The following is a 14239-nucleotide window of genomic DNA, read 5'->3' as shown; positions in this document are numbered from 1 at the left end:
CAACAGGAACTTTGGCCTTACCATCAGCACGAGGAAAACTGAAGTTCTCCATCAGCCAGCCCCAGGGAAACCCTACGTTGAGCCCAACATCACAGTCAACGGTCAGAGACTCAGTGCGGTGGAGCGGTTCACGTACCTTGGCAGCACACTGTCACGTAATGCGACCATTGACGATGAAGTGAACGTCAGGATTGCAAGAGCAAGCGCAACTTTTGGTAGACTCGATGCAAATGTCTGGAACAGAAGAGGCATTAGTCTTGAGACCAAGCTAAAGGTCTACAGAGCAGTAGTTCTCCCCACACTACTGTACGCCTGCGAAACTTGGACAGTGTACAAACGACATGCCAAGAAGCTGAACCACTTCCACACAACATGCCTCAGGAAGCTACTGAACATCAAGTGGCAAGACAAGACCCCAGACAGAGGTGCTCGCAAAAGCCACCCTTCCCAGCATCTTCACCATCCTGATGCAGTCCCAGCTTCGCTGGACACGTGGCGCGCATGCCAGACCATCGGCTGCCCAAAAGGCTCTTCTATGGCGAGCTGCAACAAGGGAAGAGATCACACGGAGGTCAGAAGAAGCGCTTCAGAGATACTCTGAAAGTCTCTCTGAAAGCGTTTGATATCAACCCTGACTCCTGGGAGGAATCTGCAGTGGACCGTGACAAATGGCGCGCTGCTGTGCACAAAGGCGCCAAGTTGTGCGAGGTCAACAGGACTGCTGCAGCTGTTCAGAAGAGGCAGGCCAGAAAGTCACAGGCAAACAAGCTCCCTGCCAATGATATGCCTGTCTTTGTCTGCCCAACTGTTAGCAAATTTTCGTCCGCAGATTGGACTATTCAGCCATCTGCGCATTCACAGATAGATTCATGAGCATCCTCCCCCCCCCACCACCACCCTCCCCCCAGCTGGATGACAACGATGGTCATCATCGATCTCGATGGACATGCCACCACCACTGAATCAAAGGGTCGTCTCAGAAAATTGTGTTAAGTCACTGGCTGCACAGACAGAACAAAATATTGCTGCTTACTAGTTCTGAATCAGGGCCCCTCAGCAAGGCTTCAGTATGACAACAAAAAACCACCACCAAAAAAACAACAAAAAAACCCCAACAAACCCTAACACTTCTGAGTAAAAATCTCAAGAGTAAAGATAGAATTCTTGACCTTACAAAAGTACTCTATTCAACGGTTGTTCAAGCCTGTGCTGTTCTGACTTCAGCAATTTGGGGAGTTTATAATAAGAAATCACTGACCATCCAAAAATAGTCGCATTCACTGAAAACACCAGACTTTGTCCATTTCTTAAGAATTGGAAAAAACAACAAAAACCCCAACTCACAAAAAAAAAAGCATACAAACAGGCATGCAACATAAATTATTTTAGAAAGAAATAAAAACGAACCAAAGAAGTCAACAGTTGAGAAAAATTTATTGCCAAGACATGAAAAAACATCGTGACAGATCAGCTGTGGCAGTGACCACCAATTGCACCAATATTGACCATTCTCCTTAATCTCACCAGGCCATACTGTGATGAGCAATCAAACAAGGAAAACATGGAAACAGATACATCAGAATGAACTTTCTATACATGGGTTGTGATATTCTGACATCTCAGACTGGATGATGATATGATAAAGGCACACTGGGCCTGCTATGACAGAACAGATAAGGAGAAAAAAAAAAAAAGCAGATCAGAATCTTATCAGTTTTCCTGGCAATGTGCTACCTTACAATGAGTCAACAGAGTGCAACGCTACCTTCCAATGTATTAATTCAGCAGAAAGAATGGTACTTTCCGATATATAATTTCAACAGAAAGCAATGCTACCTTCCAATATGTTATTTGAACAGAGGGCACGCTACCTTCAAATGTTTTCTCACCGATATGTTAGAAAGGGTGGGTTCACTAGATCAGTTTTTGTCTTGTTCTGCCAGAGTAACATGAAAAAGGCACAAAGAAGAACAACCAAACTGATTGACAAATTGCTCTACAAACACTTCTGGCACATAGTACTGAAACTGTGTCCGCTCAGTCAACCAATACAATTATTAAGCTAAGCATTTTGTCTGAACTGAGGTTTTCCTGACATTATAAGGCTTTGGATATGTTGTTCAGTGTTCTTTTCTTGTCCACATATTGCGTCACTATCCAAGAGGATCACAGAGGTTTGTTCTGTCATAAAACCAACGTACCAGTACTTACAAGGCATTTGTTTTCCTTCGCTCTGCGAATGGCAAGAAAATGGAACCAATATATTTATACATGCATTCTGATAGGATATTTGGTTATCCATCACTTCTCTCTCCACCTTAGTCCTTGACAGGATCCTTTTAATTTTCTTCAGTCAATTCATTTGTTCTCGACTCTAAATGTGCACTGTTCATGAAGACTCCTGTAAGTACAAGACCCTTACATACTTCTGACACTACATATTCAGCAATCACAATTACCCACTATGAAATATGGCTCTTATGAAATAAAGCAGAGCCATTTTTTCAGCTTACAGAGACGGAGCAAGAAGCCAAATCAATGAGGAACAGATACATCAATATGTTGATCAATGAAAATGCTGCAAAACATCCACCAAAAAAAACTAGTTTTCCCAAGAATGGAATCCAAAAATTTCAAATCAGACAATGTATTAATACAGAAAACTGCTGAAGATTTTATCATTTTTAGTTTTAAAACACTGCTTCCCCTCACCCCCCCCCCCCCCCCCCAAGTCACTAGACTATTATCTGTATTCATGGATCTGATGACCACAAATGCAGATTTGTAATGATGTGAAATGCTATCTGGAACTAGTTACCTATCAACCAGATGACACAATCATACAAAGAGAAATGAATAAGATTGTTGAATGTTTAGACCACCACTTTCAGCAAAAGCAGGATGTGGGATAACAAAAATATCTACACACTTAAAATCTGCTCAAAATACATATGTTCTAAAACTTAAATGAAAAGCCATCATAAAAATGTGTGTTCTCATACTATTACCAATTTATTTTGTGATGAAAGAGTAATTCAGATTGTCTACAATTTTGACAAGCTTTGAAGAGAATATATTGGTGAAAATGCACACAACAGGCAAGTGGGCATTTCTGCTCATCGACAATAATGCAAATAATTTTGAAGAATTTTCTCACATGCTGCATGTCACCCCATTTCATAAAATCTAACCCTTTAAATTCCTTTCACTGATTTTTGACAAAATTTCACCCCATACATGTTATGTGCCCAGATAATTGGGACAGCAGTTGCCTCCTCTGCTGTTCTGATGGTCATTGTCGGACACGACTATCATACAAATGTGAATTGCTTGAAAGAAAATACTGAAAAAGTGAAGGAGGAAAAAAAAAAAAAGTCCATTCCAAATATGGCTGTCATGAGGTGCAGCGCGCATACAGGGGCGCATTATAGACCAAAAATTATGGCAATATATCCAAGAGCAATGGCGTGAAGTTTTCAATGTCCTTGTCCATCGCCTGATGCACATCAACTGGCATATTATGCAACAATGTTAGGTCAACATCACTGAGCCTTTCCTTCACCAAAAATGCAATTTAAAAAAAGTAGGAAATTCAATAAAATACATAAAATCAATACAAAAAAAACCCCAAACAAGCAAGAGAAGAAACCATGAAGAGAAAGAAATTCAATAAAATCAATACAAAAAAAACCCCAAACAAGCAAGAGAAGAAATCATGAAGAGAAAGAAATTCAATACATAAAAAAAAAAAAAAAAAAAAAACCACAAAAAAACAAAAACAAGCAAGAGTGGAAATCATGCACAAGAAAGAAATTCAATAAAATACATAAAATCAGTAACCCCCCCCTACCCACCCCCCAAAAAACAAAAAAAAGCAAGAGTGGAAATCATGCATAAGAACAAAAACAATACAATGAAAAAGCCCCCCCTCCCTTTTTTTTTTTTTAAAAGAACTATTTTTTGTATAGTAATACTCTAAGTCTAAGATTTCTCATTACAAGAACAGAGGAAAGACAAAATGAAGAAGAAATGGGACAATGAAAATAAAAGTACAGTACTCAAAAATGGTCATCCACAAAACATACAATCATAATTTCATATGAAAAGTGAAAGCACAATAGTGTATACGTACAGTTTAACAATCATGCCAAAGCTGCCTTTATCACTGCAGGATAGATGAAAACAAAATGAGGGGGAAGGGAGGGGGGGGGGGAGTATCCAGATGCTTTGACACTTAACACCTTTCATTCCTGCATATAATCAACGGCTTTAAACTGTAAACATACACACCATCTGACATTTCACACACCAGGGCTTTGTCCAAAGTACTCCATCCATACACACAAGCAACAAGCATTACCACACAAAACTCGTGCATCATACCTGCAGTCATACTTCATACTATGGCAGAAATGTGGACAAAACCCCATTCACAATGCAAACCAAACCATGTGGATGGGGAGACCCTCAAACACACCGTTTCAAATGAAGAGAAAAAAAAAAAGTGGAACCACACGGCTTCCTGTCTGCTTGAAAAGCCCTATAAAACTGGACACAAGTCAGTCTGGGGCAGACAACCACCGGTGAAAACACTTCCACGCATTCAATCTTTCGTACCAAAGTTCCGTCTTGTATTGCAGAACTACTAGATAATCATTGCATAACAACATTCACAGATCCATATGTGGAGTGATGGCCTAGAGGTAACGCGTCTGCCTAGGAAGCGAGAGAATCTGAGCACGCTGGTTCGAATCATGGCTCAGCCACCGATATTTTCTCCCCCTCCACTAGACCTTGAGTGGTGATCTGGACGCTAGTCATTCAGATGAGACGATAAACCGAGGTCCCATGTGCAGCATGCACGTAGCGCACGTAACAGAACCCACGGCAACAAAAGGGTTGTTCCTGGCAAAATTCTGTAGAAAAATCCACTTCGAAAGGAAAAACAAATAAAAACTGCACACAGGAAAAAATACCAAAAAAAATGGGTGGCGCTGTAGTGTAGTGACGCGCTCTCCCTGGGGAGAGCAGCCCGAATTTCACACAGAGAAATCTGTTGTGATAAAAGAAATACAAAATACTAGTGGCGCCCACCTGATCCCCATATATCCTACAACCTAAACTCCTCCTCTGACTCAAAAAACTCTGGAATGAAAGGAGCTGATGGTGAGTGATGCTAACACAACACACCAACTGGGCTGGGTTGGGTACAGTGCAGACAATAATACAAACAGTCAATACAGAAGCTGCATAATCATTGCATAACAACGTTCGCAGATCCATATGCATATAATTACAATGTCTTAAGTCACTAACAGTCATGATCTTTATCAACGATATTTATAATCGTATAATCTATACATCAGCTAAAACTACACGGACCACACAAGAATAAATACAAAGTCGAGCACGACCATGTGAAGGCAAAACACACACAATGCCAGGCAAAGAGCCTTGCAAGTCCACCGGGCCTTAAGGCGCTGCACCACATGTGACAAGTTCCATTCCTACAGCTGAACACGACAGCACCGCATGCAGCCTTGCAAGTCCACCGGGCCTTAAGGCGCTGCACCACATGTGACAAGTTCCATTCCTACAGCTGAACACGACAGCACCGCATGCAGCCTTGCAAGTCCACCGGGCCTTAAGGCGCTGCACCACATGTGACATGTTCCATTCCTACAGCTGAACACAACAGCACCGCATGCAGCCTTGCAAGTCCACCGGGCCTTAAGGCGCTGCACCACATGTGACATGTTCCATTCCTACAGCTGAACACGACAGCACCGCATGCAGCCTTGCAAGTCCACCGGGCCTTAAGGCGCTGCACCACATGTGACAAGTTCCATTCCTACAGCTGAACACGACAGCACCGCATGCAGCCTTGCAAGTCCACCGGGCCTTAAGGCGCTGCACCACATGTGACAAGTTCCATTCCTACAGCTGAACACAACAGAACTGCATGCAAGTTTAAACTGGGATACTCCCAAACCATGGCACAATCAATAAAAGCTCACCATGCTGTGTAAACCAGTCCATAACCTTTTCTTTATAAGCATCAAAGTCATAATCATTAAAAAAAAAAAAGTTCACCATTTCAATCAACCTTAGCTGTATATTTTGCTCATAAGCATGGAATCCTCTTACAAATAACTGCCACATGATAATCAGTAAAATTGCGTCAACCAGCCACATCAGTCAATAGGTCTTCCATTCCGAATAAAAACATCTGTACTCTTATTGTACAGACGCAAACTGACAACCACGCTCTCAGCTATAAACAAGCAGCTATGGCAACAAGCACGCTCAGAGCTCTCAGAAGTTTCTAGACACAAACAGCAGTACGCCCTGCTATCAGCTGTTCACAGACAGCAACAGGCATACCCATGTGCTCAAGTATTCACGACACAGCTATGGCGATACACAGGGGAGGAATGGGGCAGAATGGATAAAGACATGTGTCTACTAACAGTGTCCACGAAGGTCTCTGGGTTCAAATCCTGGCCTCGCCCTGTCTCCCAAGTTTGACTGGAAAATCAAACTGAGAATCTAGTCATTTGGAGGAGACAATAAAACAAGGTCCTGTGTGCAGCACATACGTGATGCACTGAAAAAGAACCCATGGCAACGAAGACAACAAAACAAGGTCCTGTGTGCAGCACATACGTGATGCACTGACCAAGAACCCATGGCAACGAAAGCGTTGTCCTCTGGCACAATTCTGCAGAAGTCAGTTACGACGGGTACACAGATGTATGTGCCGGCACTGAAGGCCGGACTAGCGGGCTGGGTTATGCTGCTGTCAGGCGCCTGCCTGGTGAGATATGCCGTCACAAACAGGACTTTCTGCATGCAGTGACGCCACCTTGAGAAGCACACTATTTATAACAGCTATGGCAACAGACATACCCATGCTCTCAGCTATTTTTAACACCTATGGCAACAGACATACCCATGCTCTCAGCTATTTTTAACACCTATGGCACCAGACATACCCATGCTCTCAGCTATTTTTAACACCTATGGCACCAGACATACCCATGCTCTCAGCTGTTTATAACAGCTGTAGTGACAGGCATACCCATAGTCTCAGCTATTTATAAAACAGCAATGGTGACAGGCATAACCATGCTTTCAGCTATTCATAAAACAGCTACGGCCCCAGACCGTACCTATGCATTCATCTAATGACTATCTATAACACAGCTATGGCGACGGGAGTACCCATGCTCTCAGCTTTGACACACCATACTCTCAGCTGTTTATAACATAAGCAAGACGACAGGCAATCTGTCTGAGATTGGTTTAGGCAGCTCGGCTTCACCACATGAATGGAACAAGTCATTTGTTCGTGACTGCATTCATTTTATACAGCAGTCTGGCAACAAGTGAAAGTGAAAAGGAAACGTCCTCCTCTGGCTGGCGCACAACCGCAGCTCTTATTTCATGAGGGACTGGCGTAACTGTAAAATGTAACCCAGCTTTTCCAGCAAGCCGTTACTGTCAGCATCACCAGTCTCATTGTAGTACAATATTACTTTTCAAGCATTCCCATACATGCATGTGTGCCTGCACACTATGTTTCCCACTCAGATCCGCTGCACCAGAACACAGTCTGTTTTAAAAAATGAAAACAAACAAATCACACCAACCAAACAAACAAAAAAAAACCCCAAAAAACCCCCAACCATCCTATGATATGTGTCGATCCATTCCTCGCAAATACACACACACGGGACGAATGCAGATCACGTCTGAATAATACAAACTGTCCATTTTGCACAGAACTGGCAAGGCTCTTCTTTCATCCTAGAAAGTTCCGTAACACAATCCACAGGAGTCTCCAATGAAGAGGTTGGGGGCGAATGCTGCAGGAGATGATCCCAATCACTGAAGAGGACACACACACACACACGCACACACACACACACACACACGCATACGTGCAAACACATTCACACTTATGAAGCAGGTCCGTTTCCTATTGGCACATCATGGTAGAGAATTACTTGATCCCTCTTTCTCTCTATCCACCTCTCTCAACACACACACACACACACACACACACACACACCTATGCAGCTTTGTCTCACAGGTGACCTATCAGCACATTCTCACTAACGAAGCTCAAAATTTCTCTCCTGTGAGTGGTCACCACGCCACTGGGAAATCGAAGCTTCCCCGGTACGGTGTTGAATTTCCCCACAAAGTCCTGCAAAACAAACAGTACAGACTTTGTCAGGCCATTCTAAAACTGACATCCATTCTCTTTAAACACATAAGTGAGAATTAAAATTATTCAGTTTAACTAATAGTAAAGAGTGGTAACTCTCTCCATTCACAAGGTACACAACTTCCAAGTCAGTGCTGCTTACGCTACCGATTCAGCTAGCACACAGGTAAATAAAAAGTACATTGGAACAAACCCAGACACTTACTCAAAAAAGGAAGTGCCGGGCCTGTCCTTATACCGATCATTTGACATGTGCACACAGCAGCAAAGACAGAAGAAATATGCAGACACAATATTCACATTAATATTCATTTCACTTCTAAAAGCATTTCTATGAGGAATATTTCAGAATCAAAAGGAAACTTCAAACAGAGATGAGTCCCAAGTCCACAACAGACACGGGAAGAAAAACGTGATGCATTTGACAGCAGATGCCAGCACAAGATATGAAGCACTGAATGGAAAAACGCTTAACAATGAGCAAATCGGGGGGCAACCTACAACATCCATTAACACCCACTATCTGCCAAATATTTCTGGGCCACACTCTCAACACTACCACCACCACCATCTGCACAACTAACGCAACACTGGACTCAAAAACAGATACTGATGGTCAAGTCTAAACACCATCCAGTGAGATCGAAGACTGTTCTCGGGAATAACAAGTCTAAGTAAACAATTAAGGCAAGCAAATCTAAGCAGACTAAAACAAAAACAAAAAAAAACCCACAAAAAAACAACGAAAACCAGATTCCAAAATGAAAACACAAAAACAAACAACAACAACAACAACAAAAAGAACCCCAACAACATCTAGATTAGAACAATATCAAACTGAGCAGAGAAAACTCAGTGGTTTGTATGACGGGCACAATAGCCGAGTGGTTAAAGCGTTGGACTGTCAATCTGAGGGTCCCGAGTTCGAATCACGGTGACGGCGCCTGGTGGGTAAAGGGTGGAGATTTTTACGATCTCCCAGGTCAACATATGTGCAGACCTGCTAGTGCCTGAACCCCCTTCGTGTGTGTATGCAAGCAGAAGATCAAATACGCACGTTAAAGATCCTGTAATCCATGTCAGCGTTCGGTGGGTTATGGAAACAAGAACATACCCAGCATGTACACCCCCTGAAAACAGAGTATGGCTGCCTACATGGCGGGGTAAAAACGGTCATACACGTAAAAGCCCGCTCGTGTGCATACGAGTGAACGTGGGAGTTGCAGCCCTCGAACGCAGAAGAAGAAGAAGACTCGGTGCTTTATATAACAAGCCAAAGGACAAAACAAAACAAAAAACAAATACACAGCAGACTTACATTGACCATTGAATCCTTTATTTTCAGGTACTCTTCAGGATCCAGGTGGAGGGAATTGCAAAACTGGGAACAAAAGAAGTGAAAAACACAATGAATCATTCACTGCAAGGCTTCATGTTCACATCATCTTTACCGCAAGGAAACAAGTCATAACAGCAGGCAATTCAGGCCTGTGTGTGTGTGTGTGTGTGTGTGTGCACGTTTGTGTGTGTGTGTGTGTGTGTGTGTGTGTGTGTGTGTGTGTGTGTGCACGTGTGTGTGTGTGTGTGTGCATGTTTGTGTGTATGTGTTTGTGTGTGCACATTTGTGTGTGTGTTTGTGTGTGTGTGCACGTTTGTGTGTGTGTGTGTGTGTGTGTGTGTGTGTGTGTGCACGTGTGTGTGTGTGTGTGTGTGTGTGTGTGTGTGTGTGTGTGTGTGTGTGTGTGTGTGTGTGTGTGTATGTGCACGTTTGTGTGTGTGTGTGTGTATGTTTGTGTGTGTGTGTGTGACACAGAGAGAGAGAGAGAGAGAGAGAGCGTGTGTGTGTGTGTGTGTTTGCATGTGTGCGCATGTATATACAGGTACATGTAAAGCTGCAGGCACGGTGTGGTGAAGCCCAACATGATGTGGTGTGGTGGAGAACAGTTGAAGTGGGTGTACATGTGAACTGTGTGCTTACTTACCGACAAACAAAGACCTAAAAGACCCACCTTTTTCTCCTTCTCGTGTAACCGTTCGTAGCCTGGCTTGCCAGCCATTTCTCTGCGGTCTTCCACCACCTCTACGTCATCTTTTGTACCTGACAATACATCAACACACACACACACAATATTAAACCTATGTGTCAGGAGCAGAGAGGACAGGACCGTGCACCCTGATCATATTGCTCTAGCAGCCAGGACAGATAATGGGTAGGTGTGTGACTTGAGTTCATGCTATGTGCAGGCAGCAAGAGAGCATTTTACCAGTTTCTCTGCCAATGCGGAGTGATGGCCTGGAGGTAACGCGTCCGCCTAGGAAGCGAGAGAATCTGAGCGCGCTGGTTGATATCACGGCTCAGCCACCAATATTTTCTCCCCCTCCACTAGACCTTGAGTGGTGGTTTGGATGCTAGTCATTCAAACAAGATGATAAACCGAGGTCCCGTGTGCAGCATGCATTTAGCGCACATAAAAGAACCCACGGCAACAAAAGGGTTGTTCCTGGCAAAATTCTGTAGAAAAATCCACTTTGATAGGAAAAACAAATAAACCTACACGCAGGGAAAAAAACCCAAAAAAAATGGGTGGGGCTGTAGTGAAGCGTCGCGCTCTCCCTGGGGAGAGCAGCCCGAATTTCATACAGAGAAATCTGTTGTGATAAAAAGAAATACAAATACAAATACGATATCATTCCTAGGACAATCCAATAATGATGCACACAGGGCAGCTGTAAAGTGTGTTCAAAGAACAGACAGGTGAAAGACCACACGGGTGTTCAGTGCTGGCACTTTAGTTGGCCCTGCGAAAGTTCGTGAACCCAGGAAGTAAGGCATGGATATAAATAAACGCGGCTGACAAACAGGCCGCGCCAGCGGCACTCGCTGTACGCTTGTTCAGCGGTAAATCTGCTTTGTTTCTTTCGCGCATCATCTCCTCGGATGGATTGGAAATAACGACTAAAGAAGTGGTTTTCTAAAAAGAACACAAAATAAGCTTTCCATTGACTCCAAACACAATATGTTTTCTTACATAGCGGTTGTTGCGGCAACGGCTGAAACATAAATGAAGAAAGAGAAGAGATGGATAAGCAGAAACATGATCGCAAAAATCGTTATGTTTAAATCCCTCTCTAAGAAAACTGGCGTTTAGCACAATAACATCGTAAATACACACAGAACATATAGCATGCCTGCATGCAGATTAGCTTACCTTTTGAGTTGTGCGATTTTTCTTGGCAGCACAACAAACGTTTAAATGAACACACTGTAGCATGGTGAGTGTGAGCAGCAGGGGGATGGAGAGCGGGGTGAGTGTCTGTCGGCTTATGGCACTGCCGTGCCCTTTACTTCATTCCACGAGAAAGACGAAGACTTTTAAGGTAAAAAAAAAAAAAAAAAAAATGAAACGATGTTGATAAAATAATGAAATTGTGTAAATCAAATCAAACTGCACTCCAATAATACAACCAGGAATAGCAATAATTCAACTTTCTGTAATCGCTGCAGGAAATGTGTGGATGCTGTGAAAAGGAGGGAAAAGCGGGGCGGGGGCCGCGGGGCCGAGTGAAACAAAGAAGGCAGTGTCCCAGTTTGGCGCGCGGGGCCAGAAATACCGCGGCGAATGTGCCGGTCAGTACAGAGTGCGGTGGGAAAGTCTGGCATTAAAAAATTTTTGACCCAAGACGCTAGACGCTGCTCGGCCAACTAAAGAGCCGGATTTTGTGCTCGGCTGAGCAGCCGTGACCAGGGAAAGAAGACACACGACAAATTGTTATACATGACATTTAGCTGGAACCACAAAACACTATCTCTTGCATAACAAATCACTGGAAAAAATAAAACAAAAAGTATGTGGTATTTTGATACGTCTTGGCTGCCTACACATTCACACCAAATGTCTTGGAATACACCTCACAGAGTAAATAATTATTTGAATGGATGCACATGAAAAAGAGGGTGGGGAGAGAGAGAGAGAGAGAGAGAGAGAGAGAGAGAGAGAGAGACAGACAGACAGACAGACAGACAGAGACAGAGGAGACAGAGACAGAGGAGACAGAGACAGAGACAGAGGCACAGAGAGAGAGAGAGAGAGAGAGACTGTCTTACCGTCGTCTAGTATAACGGTACCGAATTTTTCCTTTCCTCTGCACACAGACAACACAGAATAATTTCATTCAGCAGAATGAAAGAAACTGACTTTAGAAGCAAGCACACTTATAAATCTTGGTCCCCAAACAAGACTGCGATGTGTGTGTGTGTGTGTGTGTACACATACATGTACTAGTGTACTCCTTTCATACAAGAAATGACAGCATTCCTGGTCCATCCCTGTCCTTAGGGCACAGAATGCCTGGCACAAAGTGACTGGGGAACCCAGAGCTCTTCCACACTATCTGTTTGTCTTGAGGATCACATCACGTTGATCTCAACACCACTCTCAAACTGTGACTGGGGAACTCAGAGCTCTTCCACACTATCTGTTTGTCTTGAGGATCACATCACGTTGATCTCAACACCACTCTCAAACTGTGACTGGGGAACTCAGAGCTCTTCCACACTATCTGTTTGTCTTGAGGATCACATCACGTTGATCTCAACACCACTATCAAACTGTGACTGGGGAACTCAGAGCTCTTCCACACTATCTGTTTGTCTTGAGGATCACATCACGTTGATCTCAACACCACTATCAAACTGTGACTGGGGAACTCAGAGCTCTTCCACACTATCTGTTTGTCTTGAGGATCACATCACGTTGATCTCAACACCACTATCAAACTGTGACTGGGGAACCCTGAGCTCTTCCACACTATCTGTTTGTCTTGAGGATCACATCACGTTGATCTCAACACCACTATCAAACTGTGACTGGGGAACTCAGAGCTCTTCCACACTATCTGTTTGTCTTGAGGATCACATCACGTTGATCTCAACACCACTATCAAACTGTGACTGGGGAACTCAGAGCTCTTCCACACTGTCTGTCTTGAGGATCACATCACGTTGATCTCAACACCACTATCAAACTGTGACTGGGGAACTCAGAGCTCTTCCACACTATCTGTTTGTCTTGAGGATCACATCACGTTGATCTCAACACCACTATCAAACTGTGACTGGGGAACTCAGAGCTCTTCCACACTATCTGTTTGTCTTGAGGATCACATCACGTTGATCTCAACACCACTATCAAACTGTGACTGGGGAACTCAGAGCTCTTCCACACTATCTGTTTGTCTTGAGGATCACATCACGTTGATCTCAACACCACTATCAAACTGTGACTGGGGAACTCAGAGCTCTTCCACACTATCTGTTTGTCTTGAGGATCACATCACGCTGATCTCAACACCACTATCAAACTGTGACTGGGGAACCCTGAGCTCTTCCACACTATCTGTTTGTCTTGAGGATCACATCACGTTGATCTCAACACCACTATCAAACTGTGACTGGGGAACTCAGAGCTCTTCCACACTATCTGTTTGTCTTGAGGATCACATCACGTTGATCTCAACACCACTATCAAACTGTGACTGGGGAACCCTGAGCTCTTCCACACTATCTGTTTGTCTTGAGGATCACATCACGTTGATCTCAACACCACTATCAAACTGTGACTGGGGAACTCAGAGCTCTTCCACACTATCTGTCTTGAGGATCACATCACGTTGATCTCAACACCACTATCAAACTGTGACTGGGGAACTCAGAGCTCTTCCACACTATCTGTTTGTCTTGAGGATCACATCACGTTGATCTCAACACCACTATCAAACTGTGACTGGGGAACCCAGAGCTCTTCCACACTATCTGTTTGTCTTGAGGATCACATCACGTTGATCTCAACACCACTATCAAACTGTGACTGGGGAACTCAGAGCTCTTCCACACTATCTGTTTGTCTTGAGGATCACATCACGTTGATCTCAACACCACTATCAAAATAACTGCACTGGCTGGTTTGTCAAGACAAAAGCACTGCACAAAGCTTATACAACATTTCT

General features: G+C 43.6%; 1 protein-coding gene across 1 annotated transcript in view; it reads right to left on the bottom strand.

The window, feature by feature from the left end:
- Nucleotides 1–9558: 9558 nt before the first annotated feature.
- Nucleotides 9559–14239, bottom strand: part of LOC143280779 (transcriptional adapter 2-beta-like) — a 35659-nt gene continuing 30978 nt past the window's right edge. Inside the window, exons 13-15 of the mRNA XM_076585454.1 lie at nucleotides 12339–12376; nucleotides 10243–10331; nucleotides 9559–9614 (exon numbers count right to left, since the gene is read on the bottom strand). Coding sequence (XP_076441569.1) covers nucleotides 10319–10331; nucleotides 12339–12376 — 51 coding nt within the window. The 3' untranslated portion in view covers nucleotides 9559–9614; nucleotides 10243–10318. The remainder of the gene's footprint in view (nucleotides 9615–10242; nucleotides 10332–12338; nucleotides 12377–14239) is intronic.

Source organism: Babylonia areolata, chromosome 4, assembly GCF_041734735.1.
Source record: "Babylonia areolata isolate BAREFJ2019XMU chromosome 4, ASM4173473v1, whole genome shotgun sequence".
NCBI classification, from domain to species: Eukaryota; Metazoa; Mollusca; class Gastropoda; order Neogastropoda; family Buccinidae; genus Babylonia; species Babylonia areolata.
Note: the sequence above shows the minus strand (reverse complement) of the source record. Positions and strands in the feature narration are given on the sequence as shown.